The 23,715-nt window shown below is 48.6% G+C and overlaps 1 protein-coding gene across 3 annotated transcripts in view; it reads right to left on the bottom strand.

Annotated features, from left to right (window-relative positions):
- Positions 1–23,715, bottom strand: part of LOC122492129 (myosin VIIA and Rab interacting protein) — a 375,178-nt gene that overhangs the window by 11,886 nt on the left and 339,577 nt on the right. For all 3 annotated transcript variants that reach the window (XM_043595686.1, XM_043595688.1, XM_043595687.1), the window contains exons 12-13: positions 10,995–11,189; positions 2,925–3,086 (exon numbers count right to left, since the gene is read on the bottom strand). In XM_043595686.1, coding sequence (XP_043451621.1) covers positions 2,925–3,086; positions 10,995–11,189 — 357 coding nt within the window. The remainder of the gene's footprint in view (positions 1–2,924; positions 3,087–10,994; positions 11,190–23,715) is intronic.

Consider the following 23,715-nt stretch of genomic DNA (forward strand, 5'->3'; position numbering starts at 1 on the left):
CTCCCTCTTCTCCCTGGGCGTCAGTTTCCTTGACTATAACATCAGAAGGTCAGAGAGAATTTTTTTCCCCAGCAGAGTCTTAAGGCAGATGCAGGGAGCAGGAGCCCACTCAGGGCCCAGAAAGAAGCCTGATCCATCAGGTCCACAGCGTTGAAGAAGACAACAGTGCCTGCTCCCGGAAAAGAGCATTAGTATGTGCTGCCCTCATGCGAGGCGCTTTAAATATGCGAACTCGGTCACGCTTCGCTCACGGACTCATTCGTGAACCTGTGACGCAGGTACCGTGCTTTGAAAGATGGGGAGACCGTGGCTCCCAGGGTAATACAGCCAACGTTTCACAGCTGGGCTGGGGCAGAGCTCCGGATTCATGCCCACGCTCATGCTCTTTGCCACACCGCCACGTTCTCAGAGGATGTGCCGTGGGGGACACAGGAAGAGGCGGGAGCGGGCCGGTGGAGGGGCGGCAGGAGGCAGGGGTCCCAGCCGTCTTGCTGCTCTCCCCACGCAGCCTGAGTGTTACTGGGGGTGTCAGGCAGGAAACCTGAAAGGCGGCTGCAGCCAGTGTGCGTGGGCTCTGCCCTGAGGTCCCCCCTCCCTCCCCTACCCCTGCACTCTCTCGAGCTGCTCGCGACACATCTGTCCTTTAAGGGCAGACTACAGGGAGTGTGAGGCTTCCTGCTCTGACAGCGGCCCGCAGTCCGGTTCCCGGATCGAGACAAGGTCCCTAAAACCGAAGGCAGGGCTGATGCCCTCCTCTGCCAGTGAAGGACACTGGATGCGAGTGTCTGCGGGTCTGAAGGCAGCACCGACACGTTTCTCAGGAAGCCCCACGGCGCAGGCTGGTGAAGAACGTGGCCGTGAGGTCAGAGAGGTTAAAACCCTGGCTCCATCACCCGCTAGTTATTTGACCTTGGGCAAGTGGGATAACCTTTCTGAGCCTCAGTCTCCCTAGAAATGAAAGGGGACACATCACGGAGCCCCTCGTGGAGTTGCTGGAAGGATTCATTACAATAATGAGGTCAAGCGCCAAGTACAACTTTTGGCACAAAGAAAGGCTCGCTGAACACCAGGTATTATTGATAACGTTAGTGTAATGTTTAAAAACGCAGAAAAACCAGGCACATTCAAACACAGAAAATGGTAGTTTGGACTCCAGGATTTTCTCCCATAAAACGGCTCTTACAATTGAAGACCGGAGAAATCTAGAAGCAGGAATAACTAATTATCCAACATAACCCTCCCAGACACCCGCAAATAATATTACTTCTGGCTAAACCATTCAAGAAGTTATTTGCTGCAGAGTGTACCCCAGAAAAAAAAAGATTTGATCCCACTTTCTGTAGCTTTATGGCAAATGGATTAAAGGTTGGGTGGCACTTATGGGAAATGATTTGTATTTGGGGAGAGACGCTCTTCAGTCATTCTTGCTGATAACGAATAGTTGACGGGGCGGCGTCCAAAGAGACCACACCTATAGCACACAGTGTTAACGCACCCACAGGGTGGAGAATGGGCGCGCTCACACTCTCGAGTGCTTCCCGCTGTCAGCGGCGGTTGGGAGTTTTGACTCTCTAAAACAAAAATCCCGGTTGAAAAAATAATTACCACGCAAGACTGTCATCTTCTCTCTCCATAGGTGGTTTCTACTGACCCCAGTTTTCCTAGGATACAGTTTAGGGATGCAAGGTGTCCGTCCGTGAACAGGGGTTTATACTGAGCTCACACTGCATGTCTTACCAGCACGTCTCAAGGACCCCACTTTGAGCATCAGCGACTTAGTCCACAATCAATGCTGATCCAGAGTCAGAGGCCGTGCAAGCTGCAAACAAGTGTCTTCACAAGCTAATATCACAATGATACTATCTGTCTTACAGATAATATCATTTCAGTTCTGAAAAGGCCATATCTAAATCATCAAAATACTGGTCTGAGAAATCTTTCTTTCTTTCTTTCTTTTTTCTTCCTTTCTTTCTTTCTCTCTTTTTTCTTTCTTTCTTTCTTTCTTTTTTGTTTTTCTTCCTCTTTTTCTTTCTCTCTTTTTTGTTTTTCTTCCTTTCTTTCTCCTTCTCTTTTCTTTCTTTCTTTCCTTTTTGTTTTTCTTCCTTTCTTTCTCTTTCTTTTCTTTTTTGTTTTTCTTCCTTTCTCTTTCTTTTCTTTCTTTTTCTTTCTTTCTTTCTTTCTTTCTTTCTTTCTTCTTTTTTGTTTTTCTTCCTTTCTTTCTCCTTTGTTTTTCTTCCTTTCTTTCTCTTTCTCTTTCTTTCTTCTTTTTTTCTTCCTTTCTCTTTCTCTTTTCTCTTTCTTTCTTTCTTCTTTTTTGTTTTTCTTCCTCTTTCTCTTTCTTTCTTTCTTCTTTTTCTTCCTCTTTCTTTCTTTCCTTCTTTTTTGTTTTTCTTCCTTTCTTTCTCTTTCTCTTCTTTCTTTCTTTCTTTCTTTCCTTCTTTCTTTCATAAAGAAATCTACATTTTCAGTTTCATTCAGCTATTCACCCCAGTTTTATTCAAAGTGCTAAAGCCGTGTCAGATGTCAGGCACTGAAGTTACCGTGTTAAGCTAGACAGCTATCGTCATGTCCTCATGGGGCTCTTAGTGTATAGAGGGGAAAAGGGCATCAAGTAAGTCATCAACAGTGTGATACAGGTTAGGGGAGGGTGGTCTTGAGATGGAATGGGACCCTATATAGCAAGGAGATCTGCCTGTGGGTCAGAGGATTTGTCAAAGAGGAAGGCGACATAGGTTTAAAGAAAATTCTGATATATTATCAAGGCTATAATTTTTTAGAAGGAGGGTTTGGTGGAATCCACCCGAAAGGACCATGCGAGTGTGCTAGGGGGCTGATACAAAGGCTTTGCAGTAATTCTTGTGGAAGATGGGGTGCTCTCCCCTCGTTCACGGTGGTCCTCCATCTGGGCGGGAGGGGGTTCTTACCTGGAGCTCGGCGTGGTGAACCTGGGCTGCAGCCGTGGCCACCTGGTCCTCCAGATCCGCCAGTTCGGTCTCATCGGTGCCACTGTGGATGCAGCGGGCGGCATCCTCCAGTTCGCTCAGCTGGCCTTCGAGTCCATACACGGTGCCTGCCGCCAGGTACACCTGCAGAGGGGGTGCAGCCTTGAGCTCAGGATTTGGAACCAGGACTGGTGGGGTCCCTTACGGGCGCCCAGCTGATTCAGGCTCAGCACTGGGGAAAAAGCCAGGGAATGCCCCGTCTATAAACCTTCTTCACGCTTAAATGGTAGCACGAGGTCTTACCACCCCCTCACCGTCAACTGCACCTCCCCTGCCTCAACTTTCCGGCAAGAAAAAGCAACTTATAGGTTTTGAAAATATGAAAAAATACTCCAAAGTACATGGCGTCAGCCACATAAGTTGCAAATTTGTCCGGTGATTCAACCAGAATACCAAGACAGAAGAAGCAAAGAACAACTCGTGATGTGATTTTTCCAATAAAAATTTTGTTTGAGGAAAAATAAGACGAAAACAGAGAAGGAGGCAAACCATAAGAGACTCTTAAACATGGAGAACACACTGAGGGTTGCTGGAGGGGTGTTGGGGAGGTGGGCTAAATGGACGATGGGCATTAAGGAGGACACTTGTTGGGATGAGCACTGGGTGTTATATGTGAGCGATGAATCACTAAATTCTACTCCTGAAGCCATTAGTACACGGTATGTTAACTAACTTGAATTTAAATAAAAATTTAAAAAAAATTAAAATTAAAAAATTTTTTTTGCTTGGCATTTAGTAATTGAGAAAAATTCAGAAAACATAAAAGACATGAAATTAATTTAAAACAACAATTTAAAACATTTCGAATGAATTATCTCTGATTGATTACCTACAGCTTGCCTGGAGCAGGTGAAGGGCATTAAAAGGGACCTGAAATTCACAGCAGGAAAATAGTTTATTTCTTAGAAAAAAGCACGATGTTAAAACAAACCTGTCCACTCTATTCATCTGTCAAGGAAGACAGTTTTTTTTTTTTTTAATTTTTTTTTTTCAACGTTTATTTATTTTTGGAACAGAGAGAGACAGAGCATGAACGGGGGAGGGGCAGAGAGACAGGGAGACACAGAATCGGAAACAGGCTCCAGGCTCCGAGCCATCAGCCCAGAGCCCGACGCGGGGCTCGAACTCACGGACCGCGAGATCGTGACCTGGCTGAAGTCGGACGCTTAACCGACTGCGCCACCCAGGCGCCCCGGAAGACAGTTTTTTGAGAGCTACTGAAAATTAAAGAGAGTCAGACAAAGGGAGTGATGTGAGGAAAAATTAAAGGGAAAAAAACGTTGACTCAGGAGTTAAAACAGCGATTGCCGTAAAAGTGGGCAAACAGAAGGTAGAATCATTGGAATCATTCAGACCACGGGAGGAGTGAAACAAATTCCCTTCTGCCTACAGAATAATGTGGATGAAATGACCAACAACACCGGACGACTTTGATCTAAAGAAGCTAATTACTTACGAGAGGTTTTTTGAAATTTAATCAACATCCACAAAGCTCTAAGCATGTGATTGCAGCAATTTGGAGTTGATTTGAATGAAAACACACGGTGGTCACACAAGCTCTTTTAACTTGAGTTAAATAAAGCAGAGTTGGGATAAGCCAAGAGCTTGTGCACACAGGACAAGCAAGCGTTTTGCACTGAGCTACAGCGAGTGTTGGTGAGTTGGGGAAAGAACACTGAGAACCCCGTCAATTCCTTAGCCCGATTCCTGCATCTCCATCAAAACTGGTAATTTTAGGGGCGCCTGGGTGGCTCAGTTGGTTAAGCATCTGACTTCGGCTCAGGTCGTGATCTCACAGTTGATGAGTTCCAGCCCCTGTCGGGCTCTGTGCTGACAACTCGGAGCCCGGAGCCTGCTTCGGATTCTGTGTCTCCTTCTCTCTGCCCCTCTCCCACTCACGTTCTGTCTTTATCTCAAAACTAAATAAACATTAAACATCTTTTAAATAATAATAATAATAAAACTTGGCAATTCTACACAACATTTCAGAGTGCAGCAAAGGCAGGTGCAGGTCTGATGAATGAGCACTGGTGCCACACCAGACACAATGGGCTTGGCTGGGGGGCTTCCGGCACTGACTGGGGTAGTGGACGTCTGTCGCGTTAAGCAATTCGTCAGTCGCATGGTGGGCCACGAATCAAATGTCTGTTGACAATTGCCATATTTCAGTTTGCCCTTAGTTGTGCATTTCTTGGTCATATGTGAGTATCAGAGAACTTGTGTTTCTAAAAGATCCTCACAGTTTAATAGAAGACATTTATTCTTTGCCTTGAAAACAAGATACACTCCTTTATTGTTTGTCACATGAAGGAAATGATGAATATTTCAAAGCTATTTGAGTGTAGAAAACCTTAAAAATTAGTCTCTCAAAAGTTCTAAAGTTCAAATTTTCTCTTCAGAGGGAAAGAAAATTGCGGGGAGAGAGAAAGAGAGAGGGAGGAAGAGACAAGGAGAGAGGATAAAAGGTAAATGTATTTTGATAAGATAATTTTATTTTTTAAATTTTTATTTAATTTTAAAAAATATTTAATTTCATTTAATTAAAAAATATATAATTTTGAGAGGGAGAGAGCAAGCAGGGGAGGGGCAGAGAGAGAGGGAGACAGAGGATCTGAAGCTGGCTCTGGGCTGACAGCAGAGAGGCTGACATGGGGCTCGAACTCATGACCTGAGCTTTAGCTTTTAGCTTTAGCTTAACCGACTGAGCTGCCCAGGCACCCCTTGATAAGGCAATGTTATTTTATTATTATTAAAAAAATTTTTTTTTAAGTTTTATTTATTTGAGAGAGACAGAGACAGTGTGAGTGAAGGAGGGGTGGAGAGAGAGGGAGAGAATCCCAAGCAGGCTCCTCACTGTCAGTGCAGAGCCCGAACCCATGAAACCATGAGATCATGACCTGGGCTGAAACAGAGAGTCTGACGCCCAACAGCCACCCAGGCGCCCCTGGATAATTTTAAATATAAACTTACAGTGTTGCACGATGAAACAAAATTTGGAATTATTATTTAAATGAGACCAATAATTTGAGTGAGTGTGACAATGGGGTTAAACACAACTCGACATGACTTGGGTCTCAAGAGCCTGGATTTTTCCAGAAACACACAAAACTCAACATCATCACACCCTACAGCTGTATCATCTCAACGGTCTCTTGTTTTGTCTTCAGCATGGTCATCCGCTAACGTTCTTTGCTTTCTCTGCCAAATCAAAGCAATATGAAATAGCTCCAAGCCTCCGAGCTCCCGTATGAAATAGCTCAGTAAGGCCAGAATGTTCGTCTTTTACTCTGTGTTCCCTGAAAGCCTGCTCTCCTGGCACGAGGGGGAAGGGAAGGTTCTGTGGTTTGGCACCGACGCGGGCTGAGCGGGAACTCACCGCCAAGGTGATCGAGCCGAAAGGGCCCGTGATGGTGATGATGGTGACGACACACATTTATGGAGCCAGGCGCTGAGCCAAGGGTTTGATGTGACGTTTCTTTACTGCTCATGGCAGTCCCTGAGGTGGGTGCTATTACAGTCACGGTGTGAAAGAGGAGAACACTGGGTCCTGGAGTTCCGGTGACTTCTCCAGGCCTCGCAGCTGGGAAATGGTGCAGCTGGGATTTGAGCTCCTGGGGGCTGATGCCAGTTCCCTTGCCTTTATTCACCCTGTCCTATGGTGGCCTGATACTTAATCTTGCTTGCCATGTTATGTTATGACTTTTTACGTTTCGAACTCTGACCTGAAAGTCCTAGAGTTACTGTGGTTATAGATCAACATGACTTTGGCTCTGTTGCTGGGGCTAAAATAACACACGTTAACATTCTATAACAGTGGAAATGTTATTCTAATCTTAAAAAAAAAAAAAACCAAACCAACAAAAAACCAACCCATTTGAAAACCATGAACCTGGAATTGCTGGCTGACTAAAGGCCCACTTTTGGCCAAAACCAAGGCTACCATTTTAGTGCAATCTGTGTCTTCTCCAAGCTCCAGCCACTGATGCCCATGACCCCATGGACTGGCTCCTGGTTCAAAACGCCCTTCTCAAAGTGGGTCAGGGGACGCGAACAGGTGTTTCATTAAGGAGGGACTTGTCCTAACTTTGGTCTCAAGAGGCCTTGTGGTCAAAGCCTGTAGGATGAAGAGAATGAAACATATTGCTTTGCTGCAGGACTTCTTGGAGTCTTTAATGTGCTAATCCGTATCTCGACGATCCTAGAAAGACACTATACGGATTGATCAAGCTGATTTGGTCTTATCGCATCTCGTCAGACTAACCTTCCACGAAACGCATTCTAGAGAACTAAGGCTAGCAGGAACCGATAGCGATTCTCTGCTTGCTCTCGAGGGCAGAGGAGCACCTGATGAGCCAGGACCATCTCCAGGGCCACAACCTCTCCGGTGCTGTAGGGGTACCCGAGAGCCTTGAGGAGGAGGACCGACAACACCCTCTGCCCGGTCCCGGATTCTGTGGCAGAGCTGGGGCCCCTCAAGGGGAAGTCCCCCGGTGTCTCCAGCCACTACCTACGCGACGGATTTGGTGTTGCCAAAAGTTACGGGGTAGTGCGTAAAGGGAAGTTGGGACTGTCCCTCTACTGCCTCTGTGCTGGGAATTACGGGGTGCCCCAGGCTGTCTGGAAGTTCCTCAAATGGTGGCAGTGGAGGGGTGAGGCAGCTGACTCATCCCTCCTACTCATAACCCTGCATAAATCCACAAGATGGCCTCTGTGGGTCCCTACTGCTCACACCACAGGTCTCAGAATGGTCATGCCCGTTCTTCTGTGGACTCCTAGATCCATTTTCCACTCTTCTCTGTCCCACTCTGTTCTCAGGCTGCCCTGCGTGGACCTCATCACCCAGGCCCCCTTGCGGGTTGGGCCGGTGGGAGACACCAGCAGGAGATCAAAGGCAGGAGGAGAAAGAAGTTAGTCTCCCTTCCCCTGCTCCCTCTCTGTGTGGGCTTCTTGGTGACAGCTCCCACTAGGGGGCGATCCCCCAGGCTCCAGCTCTCCCTGGGCTCCACTGCCCAGGGGTGGTGACCGCTTGCCCGCCTCCCCGCCGACTGCTACTCCCTGGGGGCTGCAGCATCCCTGGACCTTACCCACACTTCAGATTGTAGTCCCTTCCCGAAACTTGCCTTTCCCAGCCAAGTCCCTGCAGGTACAATGGAACCCTACAACCCACAGCTGTCAGCGAGAGCTTCAAACACAAGAGACGCAGGCACGCAATCCAAGGGACTGAGCTCCCCGTGGTGCACAGGGGAGGCTGGGATTGGCCCGAGGATCCCCCTGCCTGCAAGGGAGCCAAGAGCTGATTTCACAGTGCCCAGCCAGGCAGCAGGTGAGAAGTGTCAACACAGAGAGACTAAGGGCATTCTGAAGTCCCCAAGCCCTACTCTAATTAAGTGGATTAACCAGGCACCTTGTGAAAACAGGAGATTCGCCACGTGAACATTTTTTTGTTATCGGAGGCAGCTCTGAAACCTTCAGAAGTATTTTTGAAGGTGAAACATTCTCGAGCCAATGTTCTCTTTCATTTCTGAGTCCCCGGGCTGGTCTGCGGTGGCCAATGTTCAGAAGGTGACAAGAGGTGTCCCCGTTGCTATTTCTGACAGTCCCCATCCCTGAGCACAAAGGAGCCAGGCAGCGAGAAAACGAGGAACGTGGGAGCCGCTCTTTAGAACACAGACAAAAGCCCCAGTTTAATTAAATCACTGCACCCAGAGGCCGGTTTAAGAATCTCCCTGCCCTTCTGCCGCTCCGCTTGAATTCCATCCTGGAAACCGCAGAGCCAGACCCGCCCAGGGCTGTGATCTCTGTCTCTAAAGAGATAAAGAAAACAGCCATCCCTTCTCTGACTCGAAACCCAGAGAATTCAAAGGAACAGCTATGGAGTTTCTTCTGAGGTGCAGTTTGAAGAGCTGGATGGGGGGAAGGGAGGAGGAGGAAGAGGCAGTTAACTCTTGCGGACCAGGAGAGGCATCTCCCAGGACCGCGCAGGGGTGAAGTAAACTACAGACGCTGGGCAGGGGTGAGGTGCACTACAGACGGCAGTCCCTGCTGGGGTTTGGGACCTCTCACATCGGCGGCTAAGTGGATGTGTTTTGAACTGAAAGTGTTAAGGAACCCCAGGAAAGGAGACATAGCGTGTAAGAAAAGGACATTACAAAATGAAACCTCCCATGATATCCCCCTTGGAAGGCAAAAAAGGCAGGCTGTCTTCGCTTTAAGTGTGTGCCACGGGAACCCACGGTTGTCATTTAAATCTGAATATTTCACGCACTGTATTTTTTTTTTTTTTATATAATGCCTTGTAAAACAAACAAACGAACAAACAAAAACCCACGCCCCTTGCCTGGTGAACCATATCTTGACTTTCACTTTTTCACTTCTATGTGTCCAGGGGATTACGGCCACTGTAGGACCATCAGCACTGAAAGAACCGTATTATAGACGTATTTAAAGAACAGACGCATCAGAAGCAAAACATTTCTTCCGGAAAAAAAAAAAAAGGAAAAAAAAAAAGGACTTCATTCATCTGAATCTTCTGTCAGGTAACCACATGCTTTGAGCACCTCTGTGTCAGGCTCTGGGCAAGGGCTGGAGCTCGTGATGTGCAGGACCCTGGTCTTCAGGGATTTATACACCCGATTCCTAATCTGGGGGCGACTGCACCTCCGTGCATCTCCCTCTCTGATGTTTGGCAACATCTGGAGACATTTTGATGGTCACAGTTAGGAGGGTGCTGTTACCGGCATCTCGTGGGTAGGTGCTGGGGTGCTGAACATGCTCTACCGTACAGGACGCCCTCCCCCCCCCCCAACAAAGAATTATCGAACCCAAAATGTAAGTGGTGCCGATCTAATGGGGATAGACGAGTGGACAGAAAGGGCAGCCAAGTGACGTTAACTGGCAGACAGACCTCTGCTCAGGTTTTATGGGAATTCAGAGGGAGAGAGTCTTTACCTTTTAAGATAAAGCGACTATCGGCACTTTTTTTTTTTTTTAACCTGGAGGCATTCTGATTTGTTGTTTTTGCCACTTTCTGCAAAAATTGCCTCTACCAACCGGTCCTGATTTCTGGGAGCTGCATTCCTGACAGCACCCCAAAATCAGGGTTGGTTCTTGCTGGGTGTGGGAAGATGGAACCACCCGACCTCATTTGGTATCTGATTCATGGGCAGGACTCTGCCAGCTGGTGATGGTGAGTGTGGCCCAAGGGGCTAATGTTCCAGATCTCTCTGTGTCACCCCCTCGTCTGAAGGGTTGGCAAATTCTCATCAGACGTTTCTGAAAACGCTCGGCGATGAGCGGGGATACTTATATGGAAGAATCTGTTCCCTCCATCCTTTCCTCCCGAGGGAGGCTAGAAAAACGCCCTACTGGCAAACAGACCTGTAAGCTGGGCAGACCACTTGTGACCTAAGTTCCGCGGGCAACCACGCCCTTGCCCTGCAGTGGCACTGGGAGTGCTCCACCTGGATCCTCCCGGGGCCCTTTTGTAGTTTCTGCATCGCCCCACCCCCCCAGCTTCAGTGTGCCTGGGTTCCCACCCGCTCGGCCCTACACACCAGACCGCCTGGGGCTAGTGTAGACAGAAGTGTCTACGTTTGGCTTGCTTGCCAAGAGACCGAAGTGCCTGCTGGCTGGGTAGAAAAAGCCAGTTCCTTTGGCTCGAGTCAAGACAACCCTGAGATGCAGCTAACACCCCAGGGCTCCCTACAGGTCAAAGCGACTCTTGGTCTAAGGTCACACCTTTGCTTGACCCCTTAGCTTTCCCCAGTCCTTCCCCGCTCCCTGATGAGCCTCCCTGGGGGAGCACTTCCGAAAGAAATCACCTATCCTCTCCTCAGGGTCGGCTTCTGGAGGACCCGGCCTGACACCCTCCCTGAGGATATACTTGCTACGTTGTGTGGCGTGCATGTGTCCTTGCACTGTCTGTGACGGGTCACAACGTCATCAGTGTCTTCTCACGTTTGCCCGAGACGGGGAACACCCACACCGGCTTACGTTTTCTTCCAGAGAAGTCAGCTGTTCATCCAGTCTCACTTGGTCTGTCCCAAGAGGAAATGTCCCCTTCTCTCTGTCGGGAGGGACAGGTGGGAACTCCCAGGGCCCTGCGGACTCTGCTATCAGCTCCTCGGTGGCGTTGATGACTTTCAGGACTTCTGTGGAGATGTTGCAGAGAGAAACAGCAGAATACTTCTGTTTGGCCCAATAACAGAAGGGGACAGAAGACAAGAACAGCACATTAACAATGACAAGGGAATTCCACATTATCTGGTGCTCATCATGAGACTTATTCCGTCATAACACACATAAACATCGCTGTGCCGAAGGAACGAGGAGCTAAAAAAAAATCTACACAGCAGGAAGGCGCCTGGAGGAGGCCTGATTTGACACGGCCTCGCTTCTGGGACTCACACGGGGTTATCTGATCCCTCGAGAAGGAAGGAGACCTCGAGCCGAGGCTACCCCATCTTCGGCCCACCGCTGGTGGTTTTAGACGCATCACCTCACTGTTTGCATGGCATTCTATGTCCTCAACAGAACGTCAGTCACAGACTCTGCCAAACCACATCCATGGTGTGGTCTGGTCGGTCTGGACTGGATGTTAAGAGACCTGGGCTCCAGATCTGGCTCTCCCTTCATCTGGTGTCGGGATCTCGACCAGGTGACTTCGTGCCTCCGGAACTCTGTTTTGTCACGTGTGGGAATGAGAGAGGAAGAGTCTCCCCGCAGGGTTCGGTAGCCCCCCGTGTGTTAGCTCACACACACCTCTTCTCGAGCCCATTCTCCCTTGCTCTCCTCCACCACAGAGGCGGGACAGAGCACTCTGTTCCCCACGCCTCTGTAGCCAGGGGCAGGCATGTGACACAGTTCTGCCCGGTGAGCCCGCCAGGAAAGCCTGCCGAGGGGGTCTCTAGCAAAGCCACTGTTTTCCTAACCCAGTGAAGAGATCTAGCTGATGTTCTCCTACCCCACCTCTTTTTCTGTTATCTGTGGCTGAAAAGATTCCTCACCGACGTCAGTCAGTTCCTGCGTTTACATTCATGGCTGAAAATTACAATCAGGATCTGGGCCAAAGTCATTGATGGAGCAGAGGCACTTCAACCACCAAGAATTATCTGCATCTTCGAGTTCATCAGGACATAGAACATCATTATAAGCTGGAGATCACTGTTTCTCGATAGTAATGGCATCTACCTATGATCAAGTTTATGTATCCTATCGAAGGGTTTGTAAATCGGAACTCAAATATTGCGGATGCACGTGTGTGTGTGTTTACCATTTACCAGTAAAGTGTTTCAAGAAAATCTGGAATTTTAATCCCTTTGGTACCTTCTAAGGTACCCTTCTCACTCACGTATCCTGGCCAAAATGTCAATGGCAGCTATGGCTCGATTTTGCAAAGCCTGTTCCTCCAAGCAGATGATGCTACTGCAGGTTTTGTTTTGCTGGAGGATTTTTTTTTTTAATTTTTAATGTTTATTTACTTTTGAGGGCAAGAGAAAGAGTGTGAGCAGGAGAGGGGCAGAGAGAGAGGGAGACACAGAATCCGAAGCAGGCTCCAGGCTCCAAGCTGTCAGCACAGAGCCTGACGCGGGGCTCGAACTCACAGACTGCAAGATGGTGACCTGAGCTGAAGTTGAATGCTTAACCGACTGAGCCACCCGGGCGCCCCAGAGGATGTTTTGACACCCTTCCCAATTCACTAGGGAATCAAAATGTTTAAGTGACAAATCAGTGAGTGAGTCCACAGTCTAGAAACTGGCTCTGGGCTTCCATGCACATGGTCTATCTGTCAAATTTTTGTAGGGTTAGGGCGCCTGTGATAAGAGGGCCCCCCATCTAGCCCGTCCACTCCACAACAGCTGCTTGCCTGACCCAACGGCCACACTCCTTTCGGTTTAAGGGATTTGGTATAAACCCAAACAGTTCGGTCTGCGGTGTCAGGAGAAGGGAATGGGACAGTACACAGACCCAGTAGAATAGGGCCAGTGTCCGAGGGAGCAGCCAGTGCCAACTCTTTATCTGAGGAGGGACTTGCAGGGGCTACCCCGCCACTTTCCAGGACGCTGGGACTTGCCGTGGCACAAGGCGAGGATGAACGGGGCTCGGCATGACTTTGGCACGACACGGCTATACCACTGTCGGCTCGCGTCCGTTTCAGAAGAGGCAACGTTGTAGGTACGAAAGCAGATGCGTTGCCCTGCTCTTAGCATGTGAGTTCGTGTTTAGAAACTCTGCCCCCTCTTTGGTAGAAGAGGTGTCCTTGTGCAGTTTTTTGAAAAGAAAAACGTATGACTAGGAGACTCCGGAGAAGAAAAAAGCACCACAGCACAGTAGGAGGGAAAAGTGTGAAGATGGACACACGTCCCCGGTGGGCGCAGGGTCATTCAAGGGCCAGGGTTATTGATGGGAAGGGTTTAAGAGGTGCTTCGCCAGGAAGGGTTATCTGCATCCTGACTCCGACTGAACATATCGCGTCAAAGCTGGGCATCCATGTTGCTTGGCGGCCACTGTTCCATTCCATCCATAAATAGTGTTGTTTATTCAGCCACAGGGGTTGCACGCTGGAAGCCAAACATTGCCCAGGGGCATGCTTTTGGGTTTTTTTTTGGACGAGAATGCCTTCCTTGAGACATGTACTTCCCAGGTCTCTGCAGTCCCCACATGGCTCACCCTACATATTTCATTGGGGGTGGTCTGTGGTGGGCAGGCTCTGCTCTAGGTGCTGGGATCAAGCAGTGGACAGTGGAGGAAGTCCCTGTCCTCGAGGCACGCCTCTAGTCCTACCCCCGCCACTGGACGTGCAGACATACTTTCCTGTCCCCTGAAGGCCGTCTGCATGTGCCACTGAGTCAGAGCGTGGGGTCCCCGGCGGCCGGTCCGAGGACAGCAACCACAGCTTTAATGGGAAGATCTGTGGTCTGGGGGAAGCCCTGGGAAAGTTCAGAAGCGAACTAGCCGCCAGCTGGGGGACGTGGCCAGAAAGAAAGAAAGAAAGAAAGAAAGAAAGAAAGAAAGAATATGAAAACTGGACAAGATCTCTCTGGTTGGTGAGCCAGTCGGCGGGACCACTGCCCTCTGTCTGGTGGTGAGCTCTCCGTGGGCAAGTGCAAACTGGAAACCATCAACCCCGGCAGGGAATCAGGTCTACTTGTCCACTACAAAGGGCTGACGGGGCTTTTTGCCTGGACGTGGGGGTGGGTGCGAACAGTGCGTGGACTGGAAGCTAAGATACCTGGGATTTAATTAGCCACATGGCAGGAGCGGGGCTCCAAGCCTCCCTGCTCCTTGGTTTATTCGCTGGTCCAATTAAGGAGACCAGAAGATTTGGTGCAGGGCTGACACGGACTTGTTATGTAAATGTCCCGCTCCCTGCCCGGTCCAGAGTTAAAAGTAGAAAGCACCTTGTACAGTTACGTTAAATAAAGCTAGATTTAGCACCGGACGGGATCTTGTTCAGATGAAAAGCTGGTGTGGACCGGGGTGCTGGCAGGGAGCCCCGTGTGTGGGAGAAGTGAAGAGGTAAAGGACCTTCTGCTTTATTCCTCATAGCCCCAGAGAGCCGAGCTGAATGGCACCAACAGAACACAATTGGAGAGCCCAAAGTGAGCTACTGCGGTGGCTGATGGTACTCCAGATAACAATTATAAGATGGGTCTAGTGTGACAGTTTCATGGGATCAAATAGGGAGAGGTGAAAGTGTGGACATTAGCCCACAGAGTAGGGACAACTACCAAACGGGAAGGTGGCCTCACTGACACTTGGGGCCAAGGCCCCACAGATGACAGAATGAAAACGGCCACGCAGTAACAAATGCAACCTCCCAGCTGTCAAAGAGATACAAGTTAAATGGCAAATCATATCAGGCACCAGATACCCGTGCGATTCCCATTTAAAATGCTTGTGTGGGGGGCCCCCGGATGGCTCGGTCGGTTAAGTGTCCGACTTCGGCTCAGGTCATGATCTCACGGCTCATGGGTTCAAGCCCTGCTGACAGCTCAGAGCCTGGAGCCTGCTTTGGATTCCGTGTCTCTCTCTGGCCCTCCCCTGCTCATTCTCTCTCTCCTCTCTCTTCCTCAAAAATAAATAAATAAACATTAAAAAAATAAAAAAAAAAATAAAATGCTTGCGTGGGCCAGCATGACTTCATGGGGATTTCATACGGAACATCGCATCCATCATGCCGACCTTGCCACCTCTGGGGCTGAAACAAACAGTCTACACTCGGGGTACAGAGAGGGCGATGAGACGCTCTCCGGTGCCCTTGATCGCTCACAGCAGCAGCAGAACAAGCAACCTCAACGAAGACTCCTGTTTCCGGTCCGCCTGTAACCTACAATAGGACCGATGCAGACCTTTCAGAAGGTTACATACCGCTCGAAGGCGGGGGTCCTGCCCCGGGGGCCATTTCAATGGCAGAAGAGCAGGTCAGGACCCAAGTCGTAAACCCCAGCACCCTTCTTCTGTCATCAGGGACTGCAGAGATCAGCCTTAGTGATTTCTCCCTCCTGTCCCCACACACTCCCTATTCAGATAAAACATGTTCTGGAACAAATTCCTCCTCCATTTACTCTTCCTTAGAAACTGCTTTCCGAAGGCGTGCAGACTGCAGGGTGTTGCCAGGAGGAGATTCTGAGTCTGTGGAGTTCTACGGAAAAGACGGTTTCCATCCTAACCATTAGCTAGTCTTGCTTATTAGCAACCCTTGCAAACTCTCCTGAGAGTTGTTTTTTGTTTTTTTTTTTTTTCCGGCGTCATCATTCATTTCAAAGCTTTATGCTGGACAAAGAAATGCAGACTCATTTCAAGCTGGAACAGACAGGAATGTTCCTTACCGGAGTACCCCAAGCTTGCCAACACGCAAAGAGCGGGGGTGCGTGAAGTGCCTGGCTTAATCCAGAGGGAACACTGTGGCTGGGCCAGAACAGACCCCATGGCTGGCTGCGTGTGATGAACTGGGGTGTGACAGAGGCCTGGGGTGTCTATTTATTTGACTTGATATGAGTCTTACGATGATCTCATCGAATACAAGGTCGGGGGCGGGGGGAAGCTTTGAGGATTAAGTTATATGTACAGGTATCTGGGGCAGAGGAGGAATTTTTCTAGTTTGGGAACTGCTCTGAGTCCCGTCATAGGAGCAGAAAAGCTAAATTGGCAGAAGCCGAAAGGACAGCGACACCAGGGTGTTTGTGAGATACGGAGGCAGGCGGTACGCTTTGAGGTCCGTGGGTCACTCCATGAGACAGGGGTGGTCAATGGCCAGGGTCTTGCAAAGGGCCTCCTTGCCCACTGGGCTCAGCAGGTGTCGAGCCTACAGCTCATCGTTCTTTTAGAAGCCTATACAAATGCTTTAAAATCAGAAGATAAAAGAGAACTCTTAGGCCCCGGAGCATGTTTTGATACATAATATTAATATATTAATCTATATACCAACACAGCTGTAAGATTTGATTCGCAAGTGTGTTTTCTAGAGCAAAGGGCCCATGAGGGCAAAGGGAAGGGCGCAAGGAAGTCGCAAGTTGGCCTGGATCTGGCTGGCCTGGAGCCCCTCTGTGAGAAGGCACGTGGGCAGCAGAGGCCTGGTGAGACCTGTTCTCTGGGGGCACTGCTGTCCTCCCTAGATATTAGTGAGGCCCCCAGGCAGGCCCGTGAGAGGGGGCTGTCCACTCACACTTGGGAGAACCTTTCCGAGCTTCCCCCAGATGATGGAGGGAGGCGGTGGGTGTAGGTGCTGTGGTCCTGCGGCTTCCTATTGAGGATTGACGCTAATGTGACTTCCCCATTGCACACACCAGACCACGAGGCTTGGGAAATTCAGGTTACACTGTCTGTGACACTTTGGGCAAATAACTTAACCTCTCTGAGCCTCCATCCCCAAATGGAGATAATAGCATCCAGCTCAAGGGGCTTCTGAGATTAAATCAGACAGCATATGTCGTGTCCACAAAGTGTCCGGGGCCAGAGCTGTGAGCCACCCCTCCTCCCCTCGCCAAACTGCCCCACCGGCTCTAGATGGGCCTGTTACTGCCTGACTTACGTGCCTTCCATTATGTGCCACGCTCTCGAAGCATCTTTCCCTGCCTATGAGGTGTTTTGAAGAATGTTTTTTATTGTTCTTTCCTGAAAAAAAGTTAAACTTTGCTGCTCTCCGTTTCCCAGTTCTTTTCCTCGTCAACTAAGAATATCTTAAAAAAAAAACCACACAAAACAACAACAACACTGTGATCTAGTATTGTCTACCACCATCACCACAATTTCATAAAGAAGAGATAACTTGGGGCGCCTGGGTGGCTCCGTCGGTTACGCGGCCGACTTCGGCTCAGGTCATGATCTCTTGGTCCGTGAGTTCGAGCCCCGTGTCGGGCTCTGTGCTGACTGCTCGGAGCCTGGAGCCTCTTTCGGATTCTGTGTCTCCCTCTCTCTCTGACCCTCCCCCACTCACGCTCTGTCTCTCTCTCTCTCTCTCTCTCGAAAATGAATAAACATTAAAAAAATTTAAAAAAAAAGAACACGATATCACAATATAGAAGGTCTATCCTAAGCAACGACAGTAGGTGACCTGACATGGACATTCGGACACCCCCCCACCTCCCCGCCCTGGGCACTCACACATAACCCCGACCCTGTATCTCCCTCTGACTGCAAGCAGACTGAACCATATGTACTGCCGATGCAACAAAAACAAGGTATGTCATTGCCTAGCTGGGAAACTGAACGAATCAGGTCCTCAAACATTGTCTGCTGTTTCTCACCGGCACTAACTTAATGCAAAGCCTTCGGGAAGAGTCTCCTCTGTGCCAGGGCCCTGGCGTGGAGCCCTGCAGGGGATGCAGAGGTGAGTAAGCCGTGGTCCCTGTCCTCAGAGAGCAGAGAGGGGAGAAGGACACGAAGACCAACAGCAGGTAGCAGAGGGAGGCCCTACCCTGCCTGTGAGCCACAGGCTGCAGACCTGCAGAGGCCACGCCGGTATGTGACTTTGGGGTTGGTCTGGAGGCACAAGAAAGAGGTGAAGAAACCGCGAAGTTGGGCTTCCGGCCTCAACTGGAAGGGCACCGGCCTCGGAGGCTGGAGGGCACAGCCTGGGGCGTGCAGATGACAAACAGGAGGGAGGCGGGGGCAGGGCAGTGCCCCGAACGCCAAGCTCATGAGTTTGAGTTTTGTGCTCCCGGCAATCAGGCGCCACCGCGGGTCCTCGCTGCTGCTGTTCTCAAGAGCTGGCATTTCCTGAGCGCTGACTGCATGCCAAGCTCTGGGACAAGCACTGGACTGGCCTTGCCTCCCCGAACTTTCCTGAGCGCCCTCTGAGGCAGGTATTCTGATCACATCTCACAGATGAGGAGATGGGCCTTAGAGGGGGGTTTGCTCGTCAGGAGTCGGCTTTGCACCCAGACCCGCCCGATTTCAAAGCCAGGTTCCTCCCACGCCGCACAAGAGGCTTAGGCTTCAGGAAGGCGGTTCTGACCGGCAGAGGAGGCACAGATTTAGGGCTGGGGAGGACCCGTGGCAGAGAAAAGCGTCGGAAACTATGACCGCAGCTGGAATCCAAGGTCACCGGGGCCCCGGGGTGGGGCAGCTGCATGGGAGTAGGTGGTGAGCAGTTTTCTGGAAAGAGAGCTGAGAGCATGCTGTGGCTGCAGGGTGGGGAGGGAGACGGCAGGACAGGCTGTAATCCCAGTGGAGGGACCCGGTGCAAACTGACGCCAGTAAGGAGATTTAGATGCCGGCAGAGAAAGAACAGTTCACTGGGCTCTTGGAATAAGGGACAATGTAATATTTCAAAACTCCTTCTTTTTTAAGTTTACTTATTTTGAGGGAGGGAGAGAGAGAGAGAGAGAAGCAGAGAAAGAGAGGGGGAGAGGGAATCCCAAGCAGGCTCCGAGCTGTCGGCGTGGAGCCCGATGCGGGGCTCAATCTCACCAACTGTGAGCTCATGACCTGAGTTGAAATCAAGAGGCCGTCGCTTAACCGGCTGAGCCAACCAGGTGCCCCAAAGCTCCTTTCTGACAACCGAGAGGCTGTGATTACCAACGGCCGGGATGGAAAACCTCCAGGTCATCTATTTAGTCTTTATTTTGCATCTGTCATTTTTGATGTCAAGTGTCCTGAGCAGGCTGGGGAGACACAACCTCCAGAGGTGGCTTTGGCAAAAAAGGGAAGATGGTGGGAGTGTGGAGCCCTCCAGGTCTCCTTTCAGCCCTGTGATACGTGAGTGCTCCTCAAGGGGCTCACAGGAGAGCAGACATCCCAGGTATCGGAGGAAAGAACTTTTTAACAGGGCCCTTCTAGGGACCGGTTTGAACACAAAGGGGGCCTTTCATGCAGCACAGAAAAGTCCTTCAGGAGCTCACCGTGCATCAAACACATATGGGCCCCTGCCGAATGCTGCTCTTGAGACCCCTCTAGGAGGGAACAGAAGAAGAAAGAAGGCGGCCAACTCAGAGCTAATGTGGATCCATTGGGTGCCATGGTGACTCCAGGCTTCTCGTTACTGCATTTAGCCCTCACAACAACTGGACACGGTTGATGTTTTAATCCCATCTTTAGAGATGAAGAAACTATGGCTCAGTGAAGCAGACGCAGAGCTGGGATTTGAACCCAGAGACTGGTCTCCCAAGCCCATGTTCCTTCCCACCTGTCATAGCACCTCCTCTGTGCGCGTAACTCCTGGGACCCAACGGTCTGTAGGAAGTGATGGTGGAACTGAATTGAATTGAATAATCAGGTCAGGGAATAACAGATCAGCGAGAGAAGGGCATGTGAGAGCCCTCGGAATGTTCTGCACCCTCGACTGGTTGACATCCGTAAGAATTTGGCCACACCAACCACCAAGCCACACAATAGAGCTTGAGATCTCCCTGGTGACAAGCTCTAGTTCTGAGCCTTACTGAACCCACTAGGACTGAGGCACCAAGGACACTCGGTGGGAAGGAACGCGGTCTATAAGGAAATCTGCTCTGAGTGTGGTCCAGACTTGACGGTCTCCTCATTACTTTTCTGTCCCATATTACAGGTGCTTTCTTGGCTTTACAAAATGCTTCCATCAGACAACCAGAGGAAGCAAGGAAATTTGTCCAAAAGCCCCGATTTCATGTATTTTTTTTCCCTGTTCAAAGGTAAGAAAAGAAACTCCATATGTCCTCTTAAATAGTTGACAGAAATCTGCTAGAAAAACTAAATGCAAATACGTTTCAGCTCTCATAAAACAGAAGGCGCTCTGGCGATGCCTCTACAACCCGTCAAAATACGTTCTCCATGAACAGACTCATGTCCCTGAAGTGACTTGATGAAAGTGGGTGACACAGAATTGTAGAAAGAAATTGGAGCACAAACCTAATACATTAGCATGTGTAATAAAACGAAGCTACGAACCATAACAGAGATTAGAGAACTGACCTCTTAGGAATGTTTAGGTTCTTAAATCATCTTGGTTTTCATGGCCAAGGCCATTTATGAAAGAAATAAATATTTTCCTTTTTTTTTTTGAGAAAGAGAGAGTGAGCGAGCGTGTGGGGGAGGGGCGGAGGGGGAGAGAGAGCCTGACACAGGGCTCGATCTCACCACCGTGAGATCCTGAGCTAAGCCAAAACCAAGAGTCACATGCTTAACTCACGGGAGACACCCAGGTGCCCCAAGGTTTCCTTTTTTAATGGTGATTACAGAAATGAGTTTTTGAAAATGTGCTATCTGTAGTTTTGTTCCAGAATTAAACTCACTGGTCTGCATGTTTTCCTGAGGTCATTTTCTTGCCCCCTCCCCTGCTCATGCTCTCTCTCTCTCTCTCTCTCAAATACATAAACATTAAAAACAAAAAAAAGAAAGAAAAATAGTTCCTGGGCACCTGGGTGGCTCAGTCAGTTAAGCGGCTGACTCTTAGTGTAGGCTCAGGCCGTGATCTCACGGTTTGTGGGTTCAAGCCCCGTACCAGGCTCTGTGCTGACGGTGCAGAAATGGCTTGGGATTCTCTCTCTCTCTCCCTTTCTCTCTTCCCCTCCCTAGCTTGTTCCCTCTTTCTCAAAATAAATATATAAAAACTTAAAAAAAATTAGTTCCTGATCCTGATTGGAAACATTTCTCCACTGCTGGCGGTAGCCAGGGTGCTGTCCAGGAACATGCTCACATCTACAGAAGCTTAGTGGGACGTGAAACCACCTTCCACGTTCACCGGGGACGGAAGTGGCACATGGCAGCCTGGGTGATCTTGGTAAATGTAAGGTCCTCCGTGTCACTTTTGCTGACACCTTCCCAGATGTCCCCTATGTCAAAGCAGAAGTTCCCCGCCTGGCCCTCTGTCACCTTCCCTCACTGCCCTCCCCTTTGCCACGGTGCTCGGGCCACCCTGGCTCTTTAATCTGTTCCTTAAAGTTGTCCAGGTCATTTCCAAAGTATGGCTTTGCTTGTGTTCCTCTGCCTGGAAAGCGCTTCCTTTCGATCTTTGCCTGCCTTCTGTCTTGCCCTTCAGATCTCGATCCAGGGGACACTTGGCCAGAATGGTGTCTGAAAAGACCTTCCAGGACTCCCCTTCCTCCCAACTCCCTCCATCACTGCCCTGCTTAACCTTCTTTTGAGCTTTTACCTCTATTTGACACCTTGCCTTCAACCTGTTTACATCTTTCTCAGCTGTCTCCTCCAGTAGAAGGTAAATGCCACGAGACAGGGGACTCTTCTCTCTTATCCCTGCTGTATTGCAGCTCTTGGAATAGTTCAGCCATTATTTGTTGGATAAATGGCAAGCGAACAGGGATTCAGACTCCAGAGCTTTAATCTTCCTTTATTGTCTCCCGTAAGTACTGTTGGGCCTGCAGACCAGGAAGATCCATTCATTCCTTCATTGGAGGGAAAATTAAGGACGTTCTTCTCTCGCTGCATCTTCCCCTCTTCCAAATAACTAGTGAATGTTTGTCCCAACACCATTTATTAGAAACTGTTCTTTTTCCAAACAGGGGTGACAGGTGGGTGGGAATCATGAGATAAATCGTGAGTTAAATTTTAATATATTCTAGACTGTACTTCTGGACTATTTCATTGTATCTTGTATCACTATCTCACAAATTTAATTACTAGGACTTTATTTTTTTTAAGTTTATGTATTTATTTTGAGAGAGAGAGAGAGCACAAGCAAGGAAGGGGCAGAGAGAGAGGGAGAGAGAGAATCCCAAGCAGGCTCTGTGCCATCAGCACAGAGCCTGATGTGGGGCTCAAACCCATGAACTGTGAGATCATAACCTGAGATGAAACCAAGAGTTGGATGCTTAACTGACTGAGCCACCCGGGTGCCCTTATAATTTTTTTTTTAAAGTAGGCTTCAAACCCAGCACAGAGCCCAATGCAGGGCTTGAACTCATGACGCTGAGATCACGAACTGAGCTGAGATCAAGAGTTGGATGCTTAACCGACTGAGTCACCCCTAATTACTGTGCCTTTAAAGCATACTGTGATATCTTAATACAGGGGTCATCTCCATTAGTTTTTCTAAATATTTCTCAACTATTCTTGACTTTCTTCCCTATCCGATGATTTTTGAATCCATTTGAAAAGTTTAAAAAACATCTGGTTCAGATGTTGATTTGACCAACATTAAACTTCTACCCTAATTTTGGAAGAATTCTCTTACATTATCTTTTCTTCCATCAGACTGCTAGGTTTCCTGGAGAACTTCAGTTTTCTTAAGTTTTAAGTTATATATATATATATATATATATATATATATGTTATATATTATATATATGTTATATTTATATATATGTTATATGTTATATATATAATTGTTATATATAATTGTTTATATATATATATATACATATATATATATATATATATACACATAATTTGTTTCCATTTTATTTGCTCTCCCCAACTCCCAAACTTGGGTTGAGATTCATCTACAAATTTCACCGCAAATTAATGGTTAAATTAGAAACGCTTGATATGAAGAGTTGTAATGTAAATCCTAGAATTGACACTTGAGTTGTCCTATGTAATTTTGCTGAATGATGTGGATTTATGAATACACCTGCTACTAACAGACCTTTTCTTCAAATAGAATGGATTTTTATTTTGCATTTATTTTGCTCAAGGTTACTTGCTCTTTATGTCTCAGGTAAATGTTTGTGGTCACTGATCTCACCCAGGCCTTCCTTGCCGTGTGGGGACCCTTCCTATTTGCCCACACTGTTTCCTTTCCCTTTCTATGCTAGAGCTGTTTCAAACCTTGAAACTTCAATTCCAATACCCCCTCACCTTCAGAAGACAGACTTGCCTTCTAGTTCAGAGAGTGGGAGAAAAACCCAGAACATAAGACTTCTCCAACTTCCTGACATCAAATGTATGCACTTCCTTGCGTCTGGACCAAATCTGTCTGCTATTCCAGTGCTGATGCCCCATCTGTTGTCTGGACCCCATCCCCCTCCATTCCCCCAAATCCCTTATTGTTGGACAGTAAGGTCATTGTTTCCCTACAAGAATAATGCGATGCTTGGTGAACTGCACTGATATACCCTTGGCTGCTTGTTCAGTTTTTCTGTAGGATGAAGCATGGAAAGTACAATTAATTGCTGGATCGAATGCTATGCCCCCTTTGATTGCTCAGAGTTACCCAGTTACCACTGTGCTAACATGTGCCCCTACTATTTTGTGTCTCTTAGACTGCCTGTTTCCCTGAGCTCTTACCGACTTTGGTCATCGTTCTTTTTAATCGTCCAATTTGTTAGGCAAAGTGACA

This window comes from Prionailurus bengalensis, chromosome C2 (assembly GCF_016509475.1).
Source record: "Prionailurus bengalensis isolate Pbe53 chromosome C2, Fcat_Pben_1.1_paternal_pri, whole genome shotgun sequence".
Lineage (NCBI taxonomy): Eukaryota > Metazoa > Chordata > Mammalia > Carnivora > Felidae > Prionailurus > Prionailurus bengalensis.